The sequence below is a fragment of the Castor canadensis genome, chromosome 4, assembly GCF_047511655.1.
Source record: "Castor canadensis chromosome 4, mCasCan1.hap1v2, whole genome shotgun sequence".
Taxonomy (NCBI): domain Eukaryota; kingdom Metazoa; phylum Chordata; class Mammalia; order Rodentia; family Castoridae; genus Castor; species Castor canadensis.
In genome coordinates, this window is record NC_133389.1 from 65,559,133 (window position 1) to 65,581,671 (window position 22,539).

General features: G+C 47.7%; 2 protein-coding genes across 2 annotated transcripts in view; one reads left to right on the forward strand and one right to left on the reverse strand.

The window, feature by feature from the left end:
- The first annotated feature begins 1,354 nt into the window (after nucleotides 1–1,354).
- Tubb6 (tubulin beta 6 class V) lies at nucleotides 1,355–18,509 on the forward strand. Its single transcript, XM_020178976.2, has 4 exons — nucleotides 1,355–1,487; nucleotides 1,775–1,883; nucleotides 3,470–3,580; nucleotides 17,067–18,509. The coding sequence occupies exons 1-4, from the start codon at nucleotides 1,431–1,433 to the stop codon at nucleotides 18,125–18,127; spliced, it is 1,338 nt and encodes a 445-aa protein (XP_020034565.1). The 5' UTR covers nucleotides 1,355–1,430; the 3' UTR covers nucleotides 18,128–18,509.
- A 2,910-nt stretch (nucleotides 18,510–21,419) lies between these two features.
- The window catches only part of Afg3l2 (AFG3 like matrix AAA peptidase subunit 2), a 35,664-nt gene continuing 34,544 nt past the window's right edge, over nucleotides 21,420–22,539 (reverse strand). The window contains exon 17 of the mRNA XM_020178975.2: nucleotides 21,420–22,224. Within this exon, the coding sequence (XP_020034564.1) occupies nucleotides 21,982–22,224 (243 nt within the window). The 3' untranslated portion in view covers nucleotides 21,420–21,981. The remainder of the gene's footprint in view (nucleotides 22,225–22,539) is intronic.

Genomic DNA, 22,539 nt, shown 5'->3' on the forward strand with positions numbered 1-22,539 from the left:
GGGCCTGGAATGGAGCCAGAATGGAAGTGCAAGTCACCCTGTGTCATCATCCAGTGCTCTTGCTTCTTCACCACACAAAACTGGCCTTGGAGAAGGCCTCTTGCCCCCTAGGAGCCCCTTGGTTTTTACCTGGCAGACATTGGTATTTGCCCAGGAGTGGGTGAGAGGCTTGCCAGCTGGAGTTCCCCAAAGGAGGGGATTCCAGAAAGTTCTAGGTGTCCTGGTAGTAGAACACGCCTACCATACAGGTTCTGGTGAAGGAGTTTAGAGGGAGGCCAGGGCATCAGAGCCAGGACAGTAAGAAGCCCCAAACCCATAAAGCCCCCATGCCCATTGCTGACAAAGTTAGTCCTTGCTGCTGGAGGGGAGAGGGGCAGGTGCCAGGAAGGGGATGTCAACGGGACACTGGCAAACTGGAGGGCCAAGGTCAAGGATGCAGAGTTTGGGGAGCCATGCTGTAGAAGAAATACTGGGCTTTGCTTTGCGGCAAGGAATTGCCTCCAGGTCCCTCGGGAGAGCTTGGTTCATTCTACAGGGAACCCCCGCGTCTTCGGTGGCCCCGAAGACAAACACGAGCGCCCACTGGGCACGGGTGGCTGTAGCCTGTAATCCTAGCTACTCAGGAGGCAGAGATCAGGAGGAGCGCGGTTCGAAGCCAGCCCCAGCAAAACAGTTCGGGAACCACCTATCTCGAAAAAAAACCCTTCCCCAAAAAAAGGGCTGGTGGAGTGGCTCAAGGGGGAGGCCCCAGTACCGCAAAGAAAGAAAGAAATCACAAGCGTGTGTGGCCAGATCCTTGCGGTGCCTTCCCTTTTCCAGTTTTGCACTTGTCTCACGGCCGCGCGCACCGCCCTCCATTGTAAGAGAACTAGGGGAGGAGGATGGGGTGGCGCCCCGCCCCGCGCGCAAAAGCTTTCCAACGCTAAATCGGTTCGCGTGGGAGGCCGCGTAGACGAGGGTGCATGCAGCGGTGGAGTGTCTTCAGTGACCAGCGGTTCGCATGGTACCCTATGCCCGGATCCCCGACGGGCAGGCAGAGGCTGCAACCTAAGAACGCGGGAACGGGGACGCCCTGGTTCCCTTCCGGTAGGGTCCCAAAGCGCATCCACCCACTGATCTGCAGATGGCGGCGGGGACCAGCTCCGCAGCCCCCATCTCCTGTCCGGGGCTCGAGTCTCCACGACGCCCCAACAGCAGCGAGGGGCCTCCGAGATCTCACCCATCCCGCCGGGTGCTTCAGGCTGGCTCCGGGCCCGGGGTCCCTCAGCTGTCGGGTCCCTTCTCCCTCCTGATCGCGGGGCGGGGCGGGCGGCGATTGGCTGGGGCGGCGGGGGCGGGGCGGGCGGAGGTCGGGTCTGCGGCTGCGGCCAGCGGGCGGCAGTCGCCGCGGCCGTCGGGAGAGGCAGCAGCCGAGCGCAGACGCGCGCGCCATGAGGGAGATCGTGCACATCCAGGCGGGCCAGTGCGGGAACCAGATCGGCACCAAGGTGGGCCCGGGTGGGCCTAGGCTCCCAGCGGGTGGGCAATATCGGACCCGGGGCTCCCCCGAGGTCCCCGCCGGGCGCACCCCGCCCGGTGTCCCTCAGAGCCTCGTCGGCCCTGCGCGGGACCCGGGGAGTGAGCCCCGAGGAGTGGGGCTGCGGGTTCGCGCGGGTGTCACGGCCGGGGCCCTGGCCCCTTGTACACCCCAACGGGCAGCTGTCTCGAACGCGGCCCCCGGGGGGACTGGGGTCCCCGGCTCGGGTCTGACTGTCCCTCCCCGCGCCCTCGCTAGTTTTGGGAAGTGATCAGTGACGAGCACGGCATCGACCCGGCCGGAGGCTACGTGGGCGACTCGGCGCTGCAGCTGGAGAGGATCAGCGTCTACTACAATGAGTCATCGTGTGAGTAGCGCGCCGACCCCGCCGCTCCACTCGGACCCCGGCCTTCCCCACCCCGCGCTGGGACCCCGGCCTTTACCACCCACTCCTCCTCCAGGACCCCGGCCTTCCCTGCCTGCACCCCAGCCGCCCGCCCGGACTCCGCCATCCCCGAAAGCGACCCCGCCACCCGCGCGGGGCCTGGGGCCCAGGGCCGCCTCCGCGCGCAAGGCGAGTTTGTTGGGTGGAGCGCAAGGCCCGGCCACTCCCTCGCTCCCCCTGGGGCGGGAAATCAGCCGTCGGTTTATTCAAACTGCGGGAATCGGCCTATCCCGAGGATCCAAGCCCTTGAACTAAGCAACCCGTTGGTGTTATGAAATCCACTTAGCGGGTTCTGGCCGGCCCATCCTTGAGTGTTTTAAGAATAGAGCGAAAAAACAGAATGGAATTCATAGGACGATCCTTGGGAAAAACAATGGCGTTCTCTCCGCCCTTTACACTCCCTCCACATCCCAGTTTAAGATGTATCTCTTATTGGGCATTCTTGGCTAAAAATTTGAAAAACATTCCCTTAAGTGGTTTTTCTGGTTCTTTGCCAACTTCTAAAAGACTTTACACTCCTGGGCGTTGAAAACTACAGTGGAGGAGTTTAGTAAAATTCCAGGCGGTGGTTTATCCTGTCCTGTGTGTGTGTGTGTGTGTGTGTGTGTGTGTACAGTGACTACATGTATACACTCTATCTGCAACAATTTTTGATTATAAAAGTAGGGCACACCCTCCATGAAACAACGGAAAACCTAAGACATAAAGAGAAAACACAGAAAATGACAGGTGCTACCCTGGCACACACAAATGAGATATGTGTCAGAAACAGTGACCCTTCTCAGTGGTTTGGAGTCATTAGACCTTTGGGGACCACTTCCTGTCCACACATGAATCACTGGGCTTTGTTCATTTAAGCAGCAAGACAAAAGGTCTGGAACTCTGGGACATAGAGGATGGAATTTCTAGGTGGCACTAAGGGAAATTCCAGCATGCACTGCACTTCCCGTTAACCTTAGGCAGTTGGGTCACATCCTTTCCTCTACGTGGGTGTGTGGGAGCAGGGCAGGAGTGCAAGCGCGCTTCCTTTTGGAGTCCTGTTAACCCCCTGCTCCCTGGGATCAACAGCTTGCCTAGTTGTCATGAGGATGCTACCCAGGAACACGCTCGGTCATGAAGGAAAGCATCTTTGGGGACTTAGAGCCAGTGGGATGGTGCCTGGAAGGAGGCGCTAGGGCTGCAGCTTGGGTACCCGTATGTACTCGTGTTGGGGAGGTGCCAAAGGCAGAAGATGTCACAGCGCCATGGCAATTTGCCACCATAGAGGTAGTTTATTTCTGTGCAGTGAAAAAAGTAAACTGCTCCACAGTAAAGAGATGTCAGAACTGATGCTCCTCCTGCCTCTTCCTGGGAAGGTTCCTCATTCCAGACTTAAGATTCTGTGCCTCTTTGAAAAGATGCCCATGCATGCCTTCCAGGCAACTCTAGCCGTGGGACTCCCTAGGGGGAAGTCGATTGCTCTAGAAATCTTGAAGTAATTCAAGCCTGTGGGCTTTATTCTCTTCCAGCTCAGAAATATGTGCCCAGGGCTGCCCTGGTGGACTTGGAGCCAGGCACGATGGACAGTGTGAGGTCCGGGCCTTTTGGGCAGCTCTTCCGGCCTGACAACTTCATCTTCGGTAGGTTCCATCTTCTTGCTTTCTTTTTCTATTGTTTTGTTCATTCACTTATTCATCATTCATTCATTCACTCATTTGCAGTGCTGGGGACTGAACTCAGGGGCTTGCACATGCTAGGCAGGAGCTCTCCCACATTGCAGTCCATGTTTTCTGTTTTGTTTTTTGAGTCAGGAGAGCCCAGGCTGGCTTGGAACTCGAGATCCTCCTGCCTCCACCTCCTGAGTGCTGGGATTACAGAAATTTATAACCATACCCAGCTAAAACACATTGCCTTTAAAAAAACAATTGTTTATGTGCAAGCCTAGAAAAAAGTCACATGACTGAGAAAAGCTTGGAGGGTAACTCGGTGATCCTGCCCCACCCCCTGCCCCCCACCTGGACTAATCACAGGGAGCAGCTCTGAGTTTTGGACTTTTCTTTTTGGAACATAACCTCTACATTTCTAAATGAAATTCTTATGCTGTTTTGATTAAAACAAAATCCAAGAAACAATTTGAGGCATCAGCCTCTTTCTCCCCCTCATTACGAAGCTATTTCAGCATTAGTTTTTCATTTCTATATTGGTCATTTAACTTCAGTGTGCTTATACCTGTGTTTCTTGGTGGCACTGGGGTTTGAACTCAGGGCTTCACGCTTGCTAGGCAAGCGCTCTGCCACTTCAGCCACATCCCCCAGCAATATGCTTGTATTTTCTTTTCTTTTTTTAATTGTTGTGCTGGGTGGGGTACATTGTGGGATTTACAAAAGTTCCTACAATATATCAAATAGGTCATACTTTTTTACATCATCTATAGACAGTTGCACTGCTTTGTTACTAAAGACCGACACCATTTCAGTTTTGTTTTATCAGAAATGGATAAATCCTTTTCCCCTCCTTTTCCACCCAAACAATGACAAGAGAGCCTGTCTCTAAACTCCTATGGAAAATTGCATAAAATTAAATGAAGTTCTGTGGGTACAGCCTACAGAATGAGTGGTAGATTTGAAAGTTTTCCATCTGACAATTTCAGTGTTATTCAGTATGCAGTTCACATTATTTTTTTTTCTCGAAATTACCGCTTAAACCTTTTTTTTTTTTTTGGTGGTACTGGAGTTGGAACACTTGATCCATGCCTCTTGGCCCTTTTGCTTTTAGTTTGTTTTTCAGATAGGTCTTGCACTTTTGTTCAGGCTGGCTTCAGAATGCAGTCCTCCTATTTCCACCTCTCAAGTAGCTGGGATTACAGGCTGCACCACACTACATCTAGCTTTTTTGAGATGGAGGGGTCACAATGGTCTTGAACCGAGATCCTCCTGTCTCCGCCTCCTGAGTAGCTAGGATTATACATGCCACCCTGCCTGGCTCCACTTTAATTATTGAGTAAAAAACATGCCTAGAGGGAAAAATATTCTTATCAGCAGAAATAACTCAATCAATCAACAAACATATATTTCCAGTACAATTTGAGTATCCCTTATCAGAAATGCTTGGGAGATGGGGTGGGGGGTGGGAAGGAGGGGGGAGGTAGCACAAACAATGTATATACATGAAAGTAAACGTCAGAACAATAAAATAAAAGGAGAGGGGAAAAAAAAGAAAATGCTTGGCACCTGCAGTGTTTTAGATTTTGATTTTTTAATTTAGGAATATAAATAATGAGAGATCTTGAGGATAGCTACCCAAGTCTGAACATGAAATTTCATCTCCACCTTACACACATAGCCTGAAAGTAATTTTTTTTTTGAGTGGTACTGGGGTTTGAACTCAGGGCCTCATGTTTGCTAGGTAGGCACTCTACTGCTTGAGCCACTCCACCAGTCTTTTTCTGTGTTGGGTTTTTTTCAAGGTAAGGTCTTTTGAACTATTTGTTTGGGGCTGGTTTTGAACCTCCTGATCTCTATCTCCCGATAAGCTGGGATTACAGGCGTGAGCTACTGGTACATGGCCCCGCAGCTGCATTTTGACTGTGACTGTTGCATAAGATCAGGTTTTGAATTTTCTATTTATGACATCATGTCAGCACTCAAAGAGTTTCAGACTTTGGAAAATCTTGGATTTGGTATTTTCAGACTGGGAATGCTTAACGTGTGCCTGTGAAGGGCACAATTGTCTTCGAAGGACAGAAATGTGGGAATCTAAGGCTGGTTCCCAGCCTGAAGAAGCTGTGGAGTAGAAATGGAGTACATCATGGAAGATCTGCACTCCAGCAGCTTCCAAAATGCACCAGGTTCACACAGATTAACTGAGAGCCGCGGGCAGTACCATCGCTGAGAGCAAATGAGGGGAAACTTACCACTGTTTCCTGTGAGGCTAAGTAACTTTTCAAAACATGTGTGAATCCTGTAGATGAAACTCACTTAAAAACACAGGTGCAGGCTGGGGACAGGGCTCAAGGGTATACTGCCTGCCTGTCCAACTCCCCGCCCTGAGTTCAACCCCCAGACCAGATAGATGGATAGATAGATAGACAGAAAATTCCAAAATAAAATATTAGGCAGGGCATGGTGGTATATGTCTGTAATCCCAGCCACTTGGGAGGTGGAGGCAAGCCCTGACAAAGTTAGTGAGGCCTTATTTCACAAACAAAATTCAGAACAAAAGGGCTCGGGTATGGCTCAAATGGTACAGCACTTGCCTCATAAGGTTCAATCCCCAGCAACCCCCACACGCCAAAAATTGGAGCCTCAAATACAGTGTGTTTGAAAAATGCACATCATGACCAAGTAAGGCCAAGCAGCAGTGGAATGATGCAGAATCTGGCTCTGCCGCCCTCTGTGGGTTTAAATCTTGGCCTTCCCGCTCACTGCTTGACTTTGACTTGTTAGTTCACTTCTTTGTCACTCAACTTCCTCTTACATCAGTGGGCCTGTCTACTTCTCAATGAGATAAGAACCAAGTATTTAGGATGCCTGATACACGATACGCGCTTGACGTTAGGTCAGCATCAAAACATGAATAGATAGAGAGAAACAAAATTTTAGGGTCTGGGAGTGTGGCTCAGGTGGTAGAGCACCTGTCTCTTAAAGCACAAAGCCCTGAGCTCAAACCCTAACACCACCAAAGAAACAAAAGAGAGAGAGAGAGAGAGACTTGATAAAAGTTAAGAACGTCTGTGTGGGTTGGCAACCCACAGTGCTTGCCTAGCATGCTTGAGGCCCTGGGCTCCATCCCTAGCACCACAAAAACAAACAAAACCTTCTATTCAGGAAGTAAAAGGAAACTTACTTTTCAGAAAACATTTTTATGAGCATATATTGGTTGGGAGGCTTCATTGTGACCTTGTCATACATGCTAACAATGTACTTTGGTTAGGTTCACCCCCACCTTCGTTCTCCCTCATCTCCTCCCTCCCTACTTAACATGATTTCAGCAGGTGGCATTGTTTATTTTCACATAAATATATAAAGTACACTGACCCCTCCCTCACCCACTCCACTCACCCTCTCCCACCGTCTAGGACTCACCCCCGAGCCGGACCTGTTTTACATTCCTGACCTTCATTTTTAAAGTGTGTGTTTATCTTCAAAGGGGTTTCGCCATGGTATTTCACCCATGAGTGTGTGGTACTGTAATCAGATGAACCCCTCTTTCACTCTCCCGTACTCTTCCCCCAAAACCTACTTTTTAAAGGATTATCTACCAGCAACCAATAGCAGTATCATACTTCCTGTTAAAACATTAAAAGTACTACCAAGAAATTAGGCCTGAGAAAAAGATGCCCACTATCTCTGCTGTTATTCCGTGTTCTGAAGTCTCTCACCAGTACACAAAAGCCAAAGGAAAATGGTGACAATTATGGAAAGGAAAAGAGACGGTATTATTTACAGATGGAATGAGTCTCTTGAGTTTCCAGATAGCGATCATCTGAGGTATTACAAGCCTTCAGAAAGGCAGCCAGGTGCAAGATCGAAATCAAGAATGAATAGTTTTGCAGGGCATCATGGCTCATGTCTGTAATCCTACCTACTTGGGAGACAGATCGGGAGGATCATGGTTCAATGCCAGCCTGGGCAAAAGGTTCTTGAGACCCTGTCTCAATCAGTGGGTGGGGGCAGTGGAGCACGCCTGTCACCCCAGCTTCATTGGGAAGCACAAATAAGGAGAATCATAGTCCAGGCTGGCCTGGGCATACAAGGAGACCCTGCCTGTCTCAGAAAGAGAGACCCTGTCTGTCTCAGAAATAACACAACAAGGCTGGTGGAGTGGCTTAGCAATCGTGAGTTCCTGAGTTCAACCCTGAGAATCACCAAAAAAAAAAAAAAAAAAAGAAGAAGAAGAAGAATAGTTTTGCTATTAGAATTTAGGGTGACCCTAATTCTTCTGGTTCGCCTGGAACTGTGAGAGGTATTCCCCAAGACGCTAGTACAGTCCCAGCCAAATGGACAAACGAATCACCTTAAAAGCAATAGTCTATTATAAAATACATTGCTTCTCACAATAGGAATACAAACTATCGATATACAGGAACAAAGCTTACCAGAAATTAGGTGGGTAGTAATGACCAGTAATTAGAAGGCAGTTAAAACAAGATAATGTTTTTCTCCCATTAGGTTGGCCAAGACCTACTACTGGGGAAGGTGTGTAAGGGTGCAACAACTTTACACGTTTTTCAGAACACAGCTTAGCTGGTTCAACAAATCAAGACTTTTCACCCACAGTTTTAGTTCAGGGCATCTATCCTATAGAAATGCTTGCACACAGAAACTGTGACCTAGCCCCCAAAGAAGCTAGCTATTGCTTTTGTGTCTTGTTTTTTGTTTTGTTTTAAAGGAGGAACATTCATTTTGACTTCCCTTCTCAAAGGTTTCAGTCCAAGGTGGGTTGGTCCATTGCTTTGGCCTGTGGTGACACCGAAAGGCAGCTGAGAAGCAAGGGGGGCCAGGCTCCCAGTGTCTCCTTCAAGGACACAGCTTCCACTAGGTCCCATCTCTTGAAGGTTCAACTACCTCCCAGTGGCTAGGGACCAGCCTTTAACACCTGGGCCTCTGGGGAGGACACTAAGGTTACAAACTATTGCATTCTGCTCCTAGTCCCCAAACACTCGTGTCCATCTCCTTATCCAAGAGTCCCAATGCCATTAACACTCCTGGCATTGCTCGAAAGCCCAAGTTCAAGGTCTCCTCTGAGAGTCAAGGCCAACACTTAGCTGGGAGCCCTTGTGGAAATCAAAAGAACAAGTTACACACTTCCAAGATACCTGGTCTGCCTGCCCCTACCACCAGGTGGCGACAGTCTTCGTTCACTCCGAGAGATTGCTCTTAGCTCATACATAACACAGCATCTATCATAACGTAACATATAACATGCCATAAAATTTTGTGTTCTGAGGAGAGGAAAGGAATCACCCAGCTTTGTGTAGGTCAGATCTGAGTAACCTTCCCTTACTAAGCGCAGTGGACGCTCAGTGGCCCCAGCTTCCTTCTGGACCCCTCCCGGGTTACAGTGTTGGTGTAGTCAGGAAGAGAGAAGGAAATGGCGGCCAGCTTCAGCTCCATGACCTTTGCTTTTCAGTTTTCTTCTTTGGATGTTTTTAGCTTTATGGTGAAGGTTGGGGGCGTAACTTCCTTCAGAGTGGAAAAAAAAAAAAAACAAAACAAGAGAGAGCAAGCTTTCTGGTGAGTGACATGAAGTGCCCCCATTCCCAGGCACCCTGAGGTCTCAAACCCCTGTACGAATCCGAGACAAGCGGTGACCTGTCTCTGCCACCTCCCCGACCACGCACATCCTTGTGGAATATGCTTTCTTCACTCCACGGGCCAGCAGACTTGTAAGAATCTGAGCTTGGCTGAGCCTGCCTCCCATCCAAGCACGAACCAGGCCCGACCCTGCTTAGCTTATGAGATCAGATGACATTGGGCTCATTCAAGGTGGCAGGAGCCCACCTCACTCTAAAGGTATACCAAAGTTAGTATATTACACCATTTGAGAGAAGTATACCTTTTTGATAGGCAGTTTATGCACTATTACGAATTACGGTGCCCAATTCAGAAAGGTTGTATAGAAGAAAGGCCACGCCCCTCACAGCTGGCCACAACCGCTGCTGACTTGGGGGTCCCCCTTCTGAGGTGTGTACACGTTTATAAGCAAATGTGTGACACTGCATATATGAAAAGATTTTAAAGTTTTACACATATGAAATGCACTCCTTTCTTCCCAAGAAGAAGACGACACAACAGAAAGTAAAAGGTGCAAAATGTGGCGGTTTATGAAATGCAGTCAGCTGTGAGCATTAATTCAGTTATGGCTGAGAATCAATTTTGATGCTGGGTTCCTGGCAACTAAATCCAAAGAAGGAAGCACAGCAAGTGACATGGCCATCATTGTCCCCTAACAGGGGCATTCTCCCTTCTAAGTTACTTGTATTTATTTTTTTTACTTTGCTTTTCTTTAGCAAGAAACAGTATAACCATATTACTAAAAAATTTAAAATTAGAGGAAAAACCTGTTCCACATGCTCCCCATCTTAGCATAATCATGGTAGCCCTGATGTGTTTTCTCATCTTTTTCTGATTTTCTCCTGTTGTAATCATCGGATCACTTTGTATCTTCCCCCCACTGCACATTATACTGTCAACAGTATTCCATGTTAACATGTACTTTCTACTATGTAACCTTAATAGCTGTATAATGTGTAATTAATTCTTAACTTTATCGTGGTCAGTAATCAGGAGTAGTTTCTTTTGTCAGGGATCAGTTTTTGCTCTTAGAAAGAACACTGTAACGAAGCCGGGCGCCGGTGGCTCACGCCTGTAATCCTAGCTACTGAGGGGGCAGAGATCAGGAGGCTTGCCATTCCAGGCCAGCCTGGGCAAAATGTTCTTGAGACCTTTTCTCAGCCCATAAAAAGCTGGGTGTGGGCGTGATGTGTCACCCCAGCTACAAGCCAGCCTGGGCATAAAGTGATACCCTCGCTATCCAAAAAATACCTAAAGCAAAAAGGGTTTGGAAGGATGGCTCCAGTGGCAGAGCACTTGCTTACTAAGCATGTTACTGAATTCAAATCCCAGTGCTGCAAAAGAAAAAAAAGAGAGAGAATACTGCTATGTGAATGTCTTGGTTCACGTAAGTTTTTCTGTGTGTCTGACTTTCATTCCCAAGTAGATTCTCAAAACTAAAATTAAACATTTTGGTCTGTTCTGTAGTTGGCCATCGTCTTTCTAATCAGACCAATACCAACAGCAGTTGTCAGTGCACAGTTTTTGCTTTGCTTTTACCTAAAATGAAACTTTTAGTACTGGAGCTCGAACTCAGGGCCTCCACCTTGAGCCACTCCCACCAGCCCGTTTTTATGATGGGTTTTTGAGATAGGATCTCGCAAACTCTTTGCCTGGGCTGTCTTTGAACCGCAATCCTCCTGATCTTTGCTTCCTGAGTAGCTGGGATTACAGGCATGAGCCATCAGCGCCTGCCTTAAACTTTTAAAGAAATGTAATAAGCAAATACTTATTCTAGAAGGGACTCCACACTTTAAGAATGCTTTCTAGGACTGGGGAGGGTGTAGCTCTGTGGTAGAGACGTTGCCTAGTGTATGTGAGCATCCAGAAACAAGCAGAAAAAAAAACACTTTATAGGAGTTGTAAAAAAATGTTGGAATTTGGCCATTCTGTGTATAAGTTGTCAGTGTCAAGAGAGAGACATTCAGGACATCAAGCCAAGGGCGACCTGAGGACACTGATCATTCAGCTGGCTGAGCACTGCCCCCTGGGAAGGTGGTTGGTTGAGTCACCTGCAGTACACCTCTTCTTTTTGAGAGAAAATGGGAGATGGTAGCTCAGTCTGCATCGTTTATGACATTCAGGCTTTATTACATCGGGCATCCTGTCACATTGGCACATTTATTTTTTTAAATGGGTGGCAGTTATTCACATCCTTTTGAGGGCCTTATATCTGTCCTAAGAAAAGTGCCAGGTACGTCAGAGGTCTCATGGAAGTAGCATTTCATTCATGGAAAAGGTTTACACTGGGTAGCTCTGCTCAAGGCTGTGACCTGGTCAGGTTTCCCAGGAGTCAAAGCCTGGAACTGGACTTTATGGAGCTTGTTCACCACAAATGGTTGGAGCAGCAGCTTCAGCATGCTTCTTTGGTTTAACGTATTTGAATTGAAAATTGGGAGAGTGTTTTAAAAAGATTTGTACTTACCTTTCTAGTCATTGATACATGGATAAAATGGATTAAGCACAAATTACAGGCCTATATGGTAACTGTTGAGTTTTCTAGCTATTCCTGGATGTCCCCCAAATGTTAGGAAACAGCATTACACTTGGCTCTCGAAACTGTCTCTGAAACTGTTTCTGGCATCTTTCTTTCTTGGTCAGACAAGCATCCTGCTTTTATTTGCAGGGCTTGGGCTGAAAAGGCCTTGGCTCCACCACTGACTACCCAACCTAATATTCCTATTGTTGATTTAGAATATTATAAATTTTTAACAAGTTCTGTGGACATGAAATACCTTTCATTGTAATTTTGAAAAAATGGACACCATTTTTAATGAAGAATCGTGATGTTTAAAATGAACATGCTGATTTTCATAACAGGTTTCTTTTGGAGAATGGAGAGTCCAGAATACACAAACATACTACAATGTTTGGCTAAAAACTTATTTTTAAGTCATTCTCCAGTTACTCTGAGGCAGCATTGTCCATGAACTGGAACTGGTTAATAGTGGTGGTTCATCTCTTATTGGCCTTGCTTCTCCCTGTTTTGGTGACAGTTTTCAAATTAGAATAAACCAGCGTGGGGCTGGGGGTGTGGCCCAGTGGTGGTATGCATGTGAGGTCCTGGGTTCCTTCCCCAGCACCCCATAAATAAATATATAAAATAAGCCAGGTCGTTCCACTTTCAGATATAGTTTGAAATGGTTAAAGAGCTCTCTTGTGCTCACAATATATAATTCTAAAAATGAAAGCTACTTACAACTTGAGTTTCCAACAACATGGTTATACTGTTTTTTTTTCCAAACTGCTTTTCTTAATGAATTGCTGGTTGCACAGCCATCATGCCAATTAGACTGTGCAAAGAAAGTGAAGTGGCAAAGGTAAAGTGTCCTTAAACCCCCTTCTGGATTCGTGACTTCCTTCCAGATAGAGTTCGACCAGGAGGCAGGGAGGGCGGGGCCCTAGAGCCTTCAATCTGTCACCCAGGGTGGGCTGGAAGAAAACCCAAGGGTGGGCTCCAAACCCCCTGGGGATCTGTTGCAGCATGTCTGCCAAAGCTTAGAGGTTGCAGCCTTGTGTTTGACAGGCTAGAGTTGCTGATTAATGTCACGGTGTGTCATTGCAGAAGATGTTCAATTTATGATCCCCAAATATTTAACTGGGAACGTCTGTTGCTATGAGACAGTGGCAAAATATTTTCAAAGTCACCAGCTTCCTTCTTTTGTCAAGAGCAGAAACATCTTCGTGGCTAATCTTGCTACGAACATGGAGTAAGTTGAGTAGCTGGTGTGAGCCAGAGGGAAGGAAAGAGTCAAGTTCACGGTCTGAGTGAACTTCATTGATGTCTGCCTTAAGCTGTCTTCCATGCTTGCTGCTTTAATAAGATGATCCTGGGCTCAGTTGACAGTTGTTCTCAGTCGTTCTTTTGCAAAGATGCAATAGTTCCACCCTAAGTTCTAGGTCCAAGGCTAGCCCTGAGTTGGGGCTAGCCCTAGGGTGTCCTTCCTCTGTCTGTGTTGGCATCTGGCCAGGCTGCTCCCTGCTGAGTTGGGTGGGAGGGGTGGCCGGAGGCCACAAGAGGGCTGGCAAGCATGGAGCAGATGTCTACTCAGGCCACTCTAAGTAGCCACAGCGCTGCTGTGCCAAGTGGGCCACAGAAGAAGATAGGTGGGGCCAGGTCTGAATTGTGACCAGTTTCGGGTGGCCATTCTGCTCTCTGGAAACTTCATGTTTTCATTTGGAAGTAAAAACTCAAGATTCTTATGCATCTGGTCATGTCTGTCTCATGTACACACATCTGACCATGCATGGGTGGCCACTTGCCAACTCGGTGCTCATCCTCGCTGATGGCAGATGGTCTGCCTTTTCGTAGTCATGTCACAGATTAACCAGGCCTGTTACTAGACACCCATCAACTGATGTGCTTTACTGTTAGAAACTGCTCCTCAGTAAATACTTGTATCTATGTCATTTTGCAATTGCAGCCCTGTCTATCTAGAAACACAGACATCTAACTGCCCAGTCTACCAGGACTGACTCTAATAGATGTCGCTCAGTAGTCTTAAAGGCTGTTTCTGCATACCTCTGGCACCTCCCAGTTAACAAGCTGTTTTATCTCTGTCAATTTTTTAGGGGAAAAATAGAATCTCTGTGGGGTTTTTTTCTTTTTTTTGGGACAGGATCTTATAGTTGTAGCCCAGTCTGGCCTTGACCTTGGGATCCTACTGTCTCAGCCTCGTGAGTGCTGGGATTGCAGGTGTGCGTTTTCACACCTGTAACATCTCCTCACTTTAACTTGTATTTTCCTTTGAGAAAGGCTAAGCATTTGTTATTTTCAGTGTTACTCATTTGAACTCCCTTTATTATGAACTTCGTGCTTCTGTCCTTTGCTGGTTTTCCTTATGGCTGGCTGCTATGGATTTTCTTTGATTTGTAGGACTTTTTTGTTGTTGTTTTTGGTGGGGCCAGTGTTTGAACTCAGGGCTTCACCCTTACAAGGCAGGCACTCTGCTGCTTGAACCATCCTCCAGTCCATTTTGTTCTGGTTGTTTTGGAGATGGAAGGGGGGGTCTCATGAACTATTGGCCTGGGCTGGCCTTGAACCACAATCCTCCTGATCTCAGCCTCCCAAGTAGCTGTGATTACAGGTGTGAGCCACCAGTGTCCAGCACGACTTCTTTATACACCCAGGAAGGTCTCCCTTTGTGTGTGATGGGACTTATTAACAGTTCAATATATTTTAAACTTACCACTCCATGGGACACCTACAGCCAGTACCCGTAGCCCTGGCACAACCGTAGCTGTTGTGCACCAGGGCTGCGGCCAGCCAACCTCCTGGCCTGGGACTCGACAAGTGGAAGACCCTCTTGGGAGCTGGTGCAGCACTGGCGGCTCTACAGGCAGCGGGGGCTCCCTGGCCTCCCACCTTAATGCCCCTCCCCCATGGGCGTGCACAGCCCGGCATGTTCCTGCCCACCTGGGCTCCAGATGCTGCCTGGGAGCTGTGGTCTCCAGCTGGTGTAGACAAAGGGGAAGTCGTCTTTGGAGTAAGTGGGGAGAAGTCGGGAATGCAGTGCCTATGTTTACTGCTTGTGTAAGCTAAACCAGTGGCCTAAAAGCGTTAACAAAAATTCTTGAAAACATTTCATTAGAATCTAAGGGAAAAGTTGTATTAGGGCTAATCTTTCAGTTTTCCCAATTCTTTATAAGTATATTGGAATAAACCACCTTAAAGTGAAAGCATGGGAGCCTATTTGGTACCTCTTGTTGGTGGACTTTCTGATGCAAGAAAACAACGACTGATGTAAAATTATGTGACTCGCTTTGCAGTTTGGGTTCTTCCCAGTTTTGCTTTCTACAAATGTGAGTTGTTGGCTGATAGATGGTTACATACACTTTTGTGTATCTAAACATATACATACATTTATACATATATCCATATATATACACACACATATATGGACAAGACTTTTCAGTATTTGTATCTATAAAAACAAAAAGGGGAATAGAACTGATTGCAAACCTTGTCCCATTCTGACAATATCTAACATCCACCCTTGGATAAATTAACTTAGTGGAAAAAATACATAGCTAGCATATTTTAAACACTTTGTAATCATAGGAACTTAAAAACAATGAATTTCAGCTGGGTGCTGGTGGCTCACTCCTGTAATCCTAGCTATTCAGGAGGCAAAGATGAGGAGGATCAAGTTTCAAGGCCAGCCCAGGCAAATGGTTCACCAGACCCTATCTCGAAAAAACCCAACATTAACAAGGGCTGGTGTTGTGGCTCAAGTGGTAGAGCACCTGCCTAGCAAGCAGGAAGCCCTGAGTTCAGACTCTAGTACCACCACCAAAAAAAAAAAAAAAAAACCCAAAACAATTAATTTCCACTTAGTGAATTTATTTCTGATTTTTATAGAGATCCTACTGGATACATGTAACAGAATATAAGGTTTTTGTTCGTTTGCGGTACTTCATGCTTGCTAGGCTGATGTTCTTCCACTTTAGCCATACCCCCAGCCCTTTTTGCTTTACCTTATTTTTCAGGTCAGGTCTTCTGCTTATGTCACAGCCCCAGTCTTCCTCCCTTCGCCTCCTATAGAGCTGGTGGCACATGTGCACCCCCACATCCAGCTCATCCCCAACCACCGTTTTTGTTTTGGTTAGTTTTGTTTTGAGATAGGGCCGCATTTCACTACTTCTGCCTGGGCTGGCCACATCGCCCACTCACCTCAGAGTTTGTTTTTAGAAAGGGATAATTTATAGAACCCCCCCCCCAGAAATAAAATCATTTGCAATTCTTTGAATTTATGAAGAAAAGTAAAATTGAATAAAAGGTATGTAATTAAAACAATTTTTTTTTCAGAGCCAGGCTGTGCAAAGGCCATTTCATCAGAGGAAATTTACAGTGCTTAGAAAAACAAAACTAAAATAGCTCCTCCCAGGCCTCCTTACCAGTTGTTTTGAAGTGTGTTCCTCCATATAAACACACAGGCCTGGGTTATTTTTACAGCTGGGGAGAAATGCCTTTTATAATGGTAGAACTTCAATCTTATAATGAAATAAATTGAAAAGTAGGAGTTTAAGAGCCAATTTTTCAGATTCAAAATTTCTTCTGTAAGGTAAGGTATAAATAAACCAGCCCAGCAAAACGTGCCTCTGTAGAAACAGACTGACGAGGTCTCTTTCTAGTTACTTGAACACAAAAACTTGAACATCTTATGTTCCTTTCCACAAATGGCCTGGGAATGACTTGAGAGCCTTAGTCACTTCTGTGTGAATATTTAAAGGTGTAAAAGAAATAGTTTGTTCTTAGAAAAATTTAAAGCAGTAATTCTGGATGATGAGCAAAGGCTCCATTAATACAAAAAGTATTACTATTTTGAAAAGAAAATATTTGTACATGGTACAGGTTGAGTATCCCTTATCCAAAAATCCTTGGGAGTGAAGTGTTTTGGATTTCACATGCTTATGGATTTTGGAATATTTGCCTATACATATCGAGCTGTCTTTGGGATGAGATGGTAAGCATGGGTTCATGAAGGTGGTTTTATATGGTATTTTTAGTGTGCTTGCGTATTAACTCTGATCTGTCATATGACGTCAGGTGTGGAAATTTCCACTTGTGGCATCATGTCGGTGCTCAGAAAGTTTGGGTTTCTTTCTTTCTTCTCTCTCTCTCTCCCTCTCCTCTCTCTCTCTCGCTCTCTCCGTTCTTTCTTTCTGTGGGTGCTGGAGGCAGGTCCCGGTCCCTGCCTGCTGTCCCCCGGGAAAGTTTTGTCCTCCCCCATCGAGGCTCTGCACGGGCGCCCGCGGGCCCCGCTGAGCCTCGGCCTTGGCTGTCTTGCAGGACAGACGGGCGCCGGGAACAACTGGGCCAAAGGCCACTACACGGAGGGCGCGGAGCTGGTGGACGCGGTGCTGGACGTGGTGCGCAAGGAGTGCGAGCACTGCGACTGCCTGCAGGGCTTCCAGCTCACGCACTCGCTGGGCGGCGGCACGGGCTCGGGCATGGGCACCCTGCTCATCAGCAAGATCCGCGAGGAGTTCCCGGACAGGATCATGAACACCTTCAGCGTCATGCCGTCGCCCAAGGTGTCGGACACCGTGGTGGAGCCCTACAACGCCACCCTGTCTGTTCACCAGCTGGTGGAGAACACGGACGAGACCTACTGCATCGACAACGAGGCGCTGTACGACATCTGCTTCCGCACGCTCAAGCTGACCACGCCCACCTACGGGGACCTCAACCACCTGGTGTCGGCCACCATGAGCGGGGTCACCACTTCGCTGCGCTTCCCGGGCCAGCTGAACGCGGACCTGCGCAAGCTGGCGGTGAACATGGTGCCCTTCCCGCGCCTGCACTTCTTCATGCCCGGCTTCGCGCCGCTCACGGCCCGCGGCAGCCAGCAGTACCGCGCCCTGACGGTGCCCGAGCTCACGCAGCAGATGTTCGACGCCAAGAATATGATGGCCGCCTGCGACCCGCGCCACGGCCGCTACCTGACGGTGGCCACCGTCTTCCGCGGCCCCATGTCCATGAAGGAGGTGGACGAGCAGATGCTGGCCATCCAGAACAAGAACAGCAGCTACTTCGTGGAGTGGATCCCCAACAACGTAAAAGTGGCAGTGTGCGACATCCCGCCGCGCGGCCTCAAGATGGCCTCCACCTTCATCGGCAACAGCACGGCCATCCAGGAGCTGTTCAAGCGCATCTCGGAGCAGTTCTCCGCCATGTTCCGCCGCAAGGCCTTCCTGCACTGGTTCACCGGCGAGGGCATGGACGAGATGGAGTTCACGGAGGCCGAGAGCAACATGAACGACCTGGTGTCCGAGTACCAGCAGTACCAGGATGCCACGGTCAACGACGGGGAAGAGGCCTTTGAAGACGACGAGGAGGAGATCGAGTAGGGGTTTCCCTGTGCAGACACTAACACGCACCTGTTCTTCCTTTAGTCCCGACAGGGCAGAGTGGCGCACGGTTTAAGTGTGGCCATCTGAAGAAAGCGCTTACCTTAGCAGAGAACTGGCAGTCCAGTCCTACCCGATCAGACCCCAGGGAGGTTTGCACGGAGGACTAGGAAGCGGTAACTAGGGGGCCTCACAGGGCTAAAGAAAGAATACCTTACTTTCCACTGTGTTCAGCCAGCTCTGGTTAGCCGCGAGTTAGCAACAGGTATTTTTCATCCTTGGCAATGAAAACGGGAAGCCAGTGCAGTGTTGCCTTATTTGAATATGCAATGTGGAACTTTGAGAATCTATTCATAATAAAATGTTAAATGTGTTACTTTTACTTTGTCACTTCCAGCCTGTGCTTTCTTGGCATATAATTTACTTTGTCTAGTTACAGTAGCCAGGAAAGTCACTGGCCTCCCCAGGTTAAATTGCACCCACAGCTCACTAAAGGAATGGAGGAGGGCGTTTTTTAAACTGCAAGCTTTAAGGTGGCAGCCACGTTTTTTCCTGAGCTTGGAAGTGGTACAGCATAAATAAAAGGCCTCTCTGTCCATTTGCTTACTTTTGCAGTGCTGGGGATCGAATCCTGGGCCTCACCTGAGCCATACCCCAGGTCCCTCTTCTGCCCATTTGCAGTGACCATTTAGTCCCAGTTAGGTTCTGGGGGGCAGGTCCCCAACCCTGCCAGAGGAGCCACAGGAAGTGTGGTTCAGCCTTCCAGACAAAGCTGGGGGCACTGCTCCTGTCTTTCCCTGGCACTGAGGCTATGGGGTGGGGACTGGAGCCAGGCCCATCTTGGAAAATGAAGGGCTCTTTTCTGCCATGGAGCCATCCCCAACTTGGTGGTTTCCACACCCAGCCACAGCTTCTGTCCAAGGTTTTTTTTTTTTTTTAGTACTGGGACTTGAACTCAGGGCCTACACCTTAAGCCACTCCACCAGCCCCTTTTTTGTGATTTTTTTTGAGATAGGATCTCGTGGACTCTTTGTCCGCAGCTGGCTTTGAACTGTGATCCTCCTGATCTCTGCCTCCTGAGTAGCTAGGATTACAGGTGTGAGCCACTGGGGCCTGACATAATGTCTTTTAAAGCCACACTCCACAAATGTGACCAAGTTGGCTTTACTAGTAATAGGTGTACAGCTTGCTATTCATGGCTTTCTGGTTCCCTCCTTCCAACCCTGGAAGTAGACTGTTCAGTGTGGTCTTTGCTTTTGCTTTGGGAACAAGCATGGCACATGGTGGAAGTGTTCCATGCCAGCGCTCACCTGCCTGCTCTGCCTCCCTCTTGGGCAATCCATCCCCTCCCATTTGTCCACCTATGTCTGGAAGCAACCATGCCAAGCAAAGCCCTCTGACCTCTGCTAGGGAGACAAACAAAGCTTTGTCACTGCAGCCACCAAGCTGTCAGGCTGCCCACGGCATAACCAGAAAGCCCAGGTGCCCAGACCCCAGTCCTCACGTTCAGTGACTACTTTGTTAAGCCCCAGCTTCAGGCACATGGAAAGTTCATCACTAAACACAGCAGCGTGACATGAGGTGAGCACAGTTACCACTTTGCAGCTCACCACCCACATCTATCCTGGACATAACACCATCTGATCTTTGAGGAGAGAACAGGAGTCAAGTTTGAGCCCACTGTGGGTCAGGCTGCAGCTAGCACCACACGGGTAACACACACACACACACACACACCACACACACACACACACACACACACCCCTAGCACCACACGGGTAACACACACACACACACTCTACTCTCTCTCTCTCTCTCACTCACTCTCTCTCACTCACTCTCTCTCTCTCTCCAGACAGGACACCTGTGGGGGACTGAGTAGCTTTCACAGGCCATGGGCCACACTGGCCAGCAAAGGCCAAGCCTTTGTATAGCTTTCCTCGCTAGAAACAGGGTGAGACAGCTTTGTCACTCTAAGTAAAGCCTGATGCACAGGGGGCACCAGTCAACCATCCCCATGAGGCCTCCCAGCCAAGGCTGGGCAGGACCTGATACCTGCAGCTGGCACCCTTCCTTGGAGTGGTGCTGGGACAGTTGGGAACTGCCATGGGAAGGCAGAGGGCAGGTGAACTCCTGCAGCTTAAGTACCTGACCTCCTCTTGAGCACCTGAAGTCTTCAGGCAAGATGAGGATTGCTCACCTTAGCAAGCTCCTTGTCCCGGGAGCAGCCTGGCCTCTGGTCAAGCACTGGCTCCCTTCCTTCTGCTCACCAGCCAAAGTCCCATTAAAGCCTTGCTGTATTCCCCACACTCGGCTCTCACTTCTGCTTGTGTCAAAAGACCCCAGGTCTCCTGTAACAGTTCTAGTGCTTGTGTGGAGAAAAGCACACTAAATACCCTTAGAACTAAGTGGATCTCATAGCCTTAAAACAATTCTCCATTGAACTACTTCCCAAATACATCCAATAAGGAAATGAGGAGGAAAACGCATTCCTTCTACAAGTGATGAGACTTAACAGAGATGCAGGTGAGAATGAGCAGGGGCCTCCTGCGTTCCTTTTGTGGGGTCCACACAGGTTATTCTATGACCCACCAGAGGTACCCTTAGGCATCTCTAGGATGCTTGGAAGAACAGTTATAGGATGGAAGTTGCCCAGCCTGGGCTTACCTCCCACCTTCATTACAAGGGATGCCACTGGATTCGGTCTCAAATCCATAAAGGAAGTTCTCACATCAATAACACACAAGGCAAGATGGAATAACATTAAAGGAGGCAGCTGAAAAGTATTTAAGAATGCGGAAATGTTTGGTACCTCCTAGTCCAAGTAATGACACTTCAGAGGCTTAGTCAATGTTTCTCAAGCCATCTTTTTGTTGGAGTTTTTATCTAGGTTTGTCTGGAACCACATACTGAGAACTCTCTTCTGACAGAGATGAGTTGTTTCCATTCAGACCACCTAAGGCGCCACAGTGGATCCAGATACAGAAGTTTAAGTGATGGCTCAGTCAGTTGTGGTTACACACCAATCTCCAGATCCAGATGTTGTGACCTCCCTTGGTAAGCTCACTAAGGACCTAACTGATGTGACAATCACAGATTCTCTCTGTGACTGACTGGAGCCAACACGCTCCATTCCAGGACATACAAATCTAGATCGTTCTAACTCTGACAGCTGATAAGAACCTGCAGGACTGAGATTTTCAAGAAGTACCCTCCAAAAAGAAATAACAATTTGTCATGTTTTCTAAAAGTAAACAGAGCATGAAGTGACCCTTGTGTTCAGGAAAAAAAGTACACTGCTTACCTTTTATTTTTGATGTAAAGAAGCCATATTTACACAATACATTCATATTTTTAAGTATGTTACAGTTCTCTGTAGAAAACTATTCCATTAAAACAGCAACAAGTGATCTGGGTTCAATCTTTAAAATATTAGGTTGGATCAAAATATTATCAGATCTCCAATCGAATTTCACAGCCCATCTGCAGACAAAAACTGAAGAAAAGTAGGAATGAAGAGTGGGTGATGAAAAGAGAAAAATACCCTTCCTTCACATCTTCATGACTCCACAGAAGAACCATCCCCACCAAGTTCCCAGCTGGTGTCCAGGGATGGGCCTTGGAGGGTAGTGCTGGTTGGACCAGCCACTGTCTTCCAGGACCAGGGGTGGTGGGAGTCTCCTTTGGGGTCCTGGGTAGCTGCCTGCCAACCTTGCCGACATCTGAGGCCAAGCAGAGGCCTTGTTTCACAGTCTGGCTGTGTTAGCAGCTGACTTAATCCACTTAGCAGGGCTGTCATTCTTCAGAAAGCCAAAGCTGAACCAATGTGCAAATCAGAACCACAGGAAGACAAACTAAAATGGCCTCCATCCTTGGATGTGGGTGGCAACTTTCTCGCCTGGTGACTCCTCTTTCTCCTTTTCCCGCTCTTTGTTCCAGTCCTTCAGGCCTTCTGGAAGCGAGGTGTCCTCATCCAAGCTGCCAGTGCCTTCCACGAATTCTTCATAGGTAGATTTTTCTGCAAATGGTCTGGGGCCCAGAAGTTCTACCATATCATTCTTATCTAATACTTCTTTTTCTAACAATAGAAGAGCCACCTGAAATACAATTTCCATAAATACAGTTACTTAGAAAAGTCTATTCAACAATGTTTTAATTTATAACTGACCTCATTCCAAAAAAAAAAAAATCTAATTGAAAAAAAGATGTCTCATAAATAAGGTCATGTAATTTTAGAGTGAGATGTGCAGAATACTGGAAATAACAAATGTTCCTGGTAAGCAAGTAAGTATTCACATTTTGGTACATCTATACAATAATAAAGAATGAGGAGGCACTCTTTATTCTACATGCATCTCAGATGTACATATTTCAATTAAAAAAGGAAAACCCACAATGTGTGAGGTAGGCTA

Bases quoted from the DNA above. Each gene is read 5' to 3' on its own strand.
- Tubb6 (XM_020178976.2), top strand. From the start codon at position 1,431: ATGAGGGAGATCGTGCACATCCAGGCGGGCCAGTGCGGGAACCAGATC. The intron at 1,884-3,469 runs GTGAGTAGCGCG...ATTCTCTTCCAG, and splicing joins CTACTACAATGAGTCATCGT to CTCAGAAATATGTGCCCAGG. The intron at 3,581-17,066 runs GTAGGTTCCATC...GCTGTCTTGCAG, and splicing joins GCCTGACAACTTCATCTTCG to GACAGACGGGCGCCGGGAAC.